This window comes from Pundamilia nyererei, unplaced genomic scaffold, assembly GCF_000239375.1.
Source record: "Pundamilia nyererei isolate P.nyererei 1_Seehausen unplaced genomic scaffold, PunNye1.0 scaffold00173, whole genome shotgun sequence".
Lineage (NCBI taxonomy): Eukaryota > Metazoa > Chordata > Actinopteri > Cichliformes > Cichlidae > Pundamilia > Pundamilia nyererei.
In genome coordinates, this window is record NW_005187574.1 from 771,128 (window position 1) to 775,002 (window position 3,875).

General features: G+C 41.7%; 1 protein-coding gene across 2 annotated transcripts in view; it reads right to left on the reverse strand.

Moving 5' to 3' along the window:
- Nucleotides 1–243: 243 nt before the first annotated feature.
- adck1 (aarF domain containing kinase 1) overlaps nucleotides 244–3,875 on the reverse strand; it is an 83,703-nt gene continuing 80,071 nt past the window's right edge. For both annotated transcript variants that reach the window (XM_005746134.2, XM_005746132.2), the window contains 2 exons: nucleotides 3,117–3,310; nucleotides 244–1,936 (listed from right to left, as the gene is read on the reverse strand). In XM_005746134.2, the coding sequence (XP_005746191.1) occupies nucleotides 1,792–1,936; nucleotides 3,117–3,310 (339 nt within the window). In that variant the 3' untranslated portion in view covers nucleotides 244–1,791. The remainder of the gene's footprint in view (nucleotides 1,937–3,116; nucleotides 3,311–3,875) is intronic.

Consider the following 3,875-nt stretch of genomic DNA (forward strand, 5'->3'; position numbering starts at 1 on the left):
ATTCCCGGCTTCCCCGGCTTCCCCTAGTCTGCATGCCAAATATCCTTGGGCAAGATACTAACCCGAAATTGCTCTCCGATGCATTCATCGGAGTATGAATGTGTGTGAATGTCAGTTGTGCTTGTGCGAATGGGTGTGAATGTCAGTTGTGCTTGTGCGAATGGGTGTGAATGGGTGAATGCACTAGTTGTGTAAAGCGCTTTGAGTGCTCAGAAGAGTGGAAAAGCGCTCTATAAGAACGAGTCCATTTACCATATGTGAGGGTGGTGCAGGACATGTATGAGGACAGACACTGAGGTGTGAGGTAAGAGTTGTGTTTTATTGTTTGGACAGTATCTGTTAAGAAGAGTCATTATAGACAGCAAGCTTCATTTAAATCATCTACAAAGATTTTACTGCAGTTATGATTCAGAGAGAAAATATGTTTTTGACGAATTATTTTTTAATGGGATTGTACCAGTTTGTGATAAAACATGGGGAATGGTCACTTACATCATTTAGTTGTCCACTTTTGACATTCTTGCCAAGAACATTTGTAAATAATGAGTTTAGGACAGTGTGAGGTGATTTTCATTTAACGAGTGACTGACGGATAGATGCAGACTACTGTATACTGTATGTAGGAAATCTGTAACTGATCTGTATCAGACTTACATGAAATTGATATTCAAATATAAACCATTTTCTTATCATTGAGAGGATCATATGACCCTAACGGTAAACGTTTTATACATGATCCAGGGGTCATGATTCGTTTCCTTCGTTTTCTTTTTCCGTCTGTCGGGTTCATTCTGTTTGACAGCCTGACAGCATCCCAAGAGAGGAACTGGGATATTATATGAGGAAATTAGGAGTGGCAGAGCAGCAGGTGAGGGCTGCACAGGACATAAATGAGAACAGCAAGGCAGCGGTGAGGTGTGCATAGGAGTGACAGATGGGATCAAGGTGGGGGTGGAACTACGCCAGGGATCAGCTGTTGGTTGCAATGGTGATGGGCAGGTAAAGAGATGAGCTCAGGCAGGAGTCCTCCTGGCTATGACGTGTGTGGATAAAACTTTTATCTGTAGTGAGAGTGGGGGAGCAGGTGGAAGAAAGCCTGCAGAGGTGGAGGTATGCAATGAAGACAAGAGGAATAGAAGTTAATACAGCAACATTTATGTGACGTTGTCTGATACTGTCTCACGTGCTTCTCAGAGGCGATCAAACCATCAGCCTTCCCATTGACAAACAAACCCGCTTTACCTGCTAAGCCACACCCACCCTCATGATGATGTCATGTTTGGTATGTGCCACCATGTAAAAAGATGACAAGAGCACAAATTTGCTGTTGGCCAAACATTTAGGCTAGCTGCTCAGTAGATATCTGCAGGTGAGTTTTATCAGGTGTTGGTAAGAGTTACTATTTTTCCTGCTCTATTGACCATCAATTTTAGATAATGCACCTTTAACAACTAATTAATACTAACTAATAACTAATCCGTTTGTATTTTGTATGTGTTATTCCCTACCGAATATAAACGGCGATATTTCATTTTTAAGCTAAAATTAAAAGTTCAGGTTTCCAGATGTCTCGGAGCTCATGTTGTAGGATCCATCTCTGCACTACAGAACCTACAGGAGAATGTTTTTTCACGTCATAAAATTCCCAACAATAGTGACCTGCTGAAGATGCAATGTACAGCATACTGAGTAAATTACAGATAACGATGTTACAATCATTATCTGAACACTAATGAGTGGACACTTGAGGTAAAAGATGAATTTAAAACAAGGTTGACATCCAAATATGTCTCAGTGTAGTAATGGCATCAGAATGGTCATGGATCCTTTCAGCCACAGAAACAGTTCATACATGTAGAGTTTCCACAGGCTGAGAGACTCGGCCAGCGTGATCTGCACACGCCTTCTCCTGCTCTGAGTTTTAGTCCTCTTGTGCCTGTCAGACAAAGCAGAAGAAAGAGGAAGTGGTTATGCCTTTGGCGCAATCTGGGTCATAAAATCAAGATTTCTCTCAAAAGCCATTTCTCATGAGTTTCACACAAAATCACAGACAATTGCACGAGCCATCATCTGTTTACCACTGTGGGAATAGTGAGGACGTTTGCACTGTGATGCACAGAAGAATGAATCAATGTGCTCTGTACATGTTCAAAGCGTTAGGAAAATACATTTTAAAATGTTGTCAAAGGAGCTTGCAAAGAAAAGCGTCTGGACTTCTTTAAGTTACTTTCTTCAAGCAATTTAAAGAAGTCCAGACGCTTTTCTTTGCAAGCTCCTTTGACTACGATGACCTGGATGACTGAGAACCTTCACAGACATTTTAAAATGTTGTTGCCAAACACACAAAGAGAATATGGTGCAATCAAAAGAAACCAAATTTATTTGTAAAGTTTTGTTGTTTTTTGGATGACAATGGTAAGATGTTAATGAACACACAAATGAGAATTTACTTTCATCAGCAGCCCATGGAGCCCTTCACATCAAGCCCAGGTTCTCATACCATTAGTCATGGATAAATTGGTATTGAATATTTGGATTCTTGACATTGTTCATCTAAATGGAACCAACCTGCAGCCCAACTGGACCTTTGGGTAGTTTCATAGATGTAGTTTTCTTTAGCCACATTCCCTCACTATCCTCTGTTCATTTAAGCTGCACAAACCCAGTGAGATGTGCTGCCCACATTGGAGAGTCCATTTGGTTCTTGGGTGTCCTATTTCAATTTTTAAAAACTGATGCAATTAGAACAGGTGATACCACATTTTATCAAAAGGTTTTTTCAGTGCTCCAAAGAGCACAAAGAATATTTCATTCACCTCCATTACATGTATGAAATCTAAGTCTTGGTCAAACTGTCACTCAAAGTAACCTCCACATGTTTGCAACATACAGCAAACAAAACACCCTGGTTATTATATTTGATTCTTTTTCCACCTACCATAAAGCAAAAAGTTTGCAGTTTGAAAACAAGGTAACCTCTAAAGAGCCGTCACTCATGTAAATTCTATGTTACCAGTGAAACATGTCAAAACTCACAGACCAGCCAAGACTTTGATATGTTAACAGATTCTTATATCATGTCTTATGTCACCTCTTTCTGAAAGTACATTTCTTACCTGGCTATGGCTCGTATGCAGCAGCGGGACATGTTGATGAAGGATGAGGATGAGGCCCTGGTCTGTAGCGTGGTCTCAATGCCTCGCAGCAGGTCATTGGTCTTCAGCAGCAACAGCATCTGCCGGGGAACTCTGTTCAACAAGTTGCTGATCTGGGGCAGGTACAGGCCTGCATTGGTCCTTATCTCAATATCCTGCCAAGTAAGACACGCAACAGGAAAAGTAAAACTCAGGTTGCATGTATATGTGTAAGTCCATCAATGGCTGCTTATACCCAGTGAGTGTGAAAAAGATAAAACACTTGAAGTGGACAGAACAAGGAGAAGGAATTGGCTGATCTTATCAAACTGTAATATTTTCATATAATCAGACGAAGCAGGCCCCCGGGTCAAAGTACTGTTACTGACTATTAATAATGGCTCGTGGCTACATACGACAGATGACGCTGACAGTGTAGGCTGATCAGTTTCTTCAAGTCACTACTTTGGCTCTCGGAGGAGGCGGACACACTTTTTCTCCTCTCCCTTATCTTCCCTGCTTATGTCCTTGTCTTGTCTCGTGTGTTTTTTTTGTATTACTTTCCCTGGAACACACTCTCACAGTCTGTTTCTAAAACCTAACGAGAAGTCTGGGCTCGGGAGAGCCTGAGTGCCCTGGAGGTACTTTCCCTGCCGGATACACGATGGACGGGTGGCAGACATGGAGGATCGTGTGCCTGGCGGGACTGTCGATCGAGGACGCTGAAGATATCTACCTATT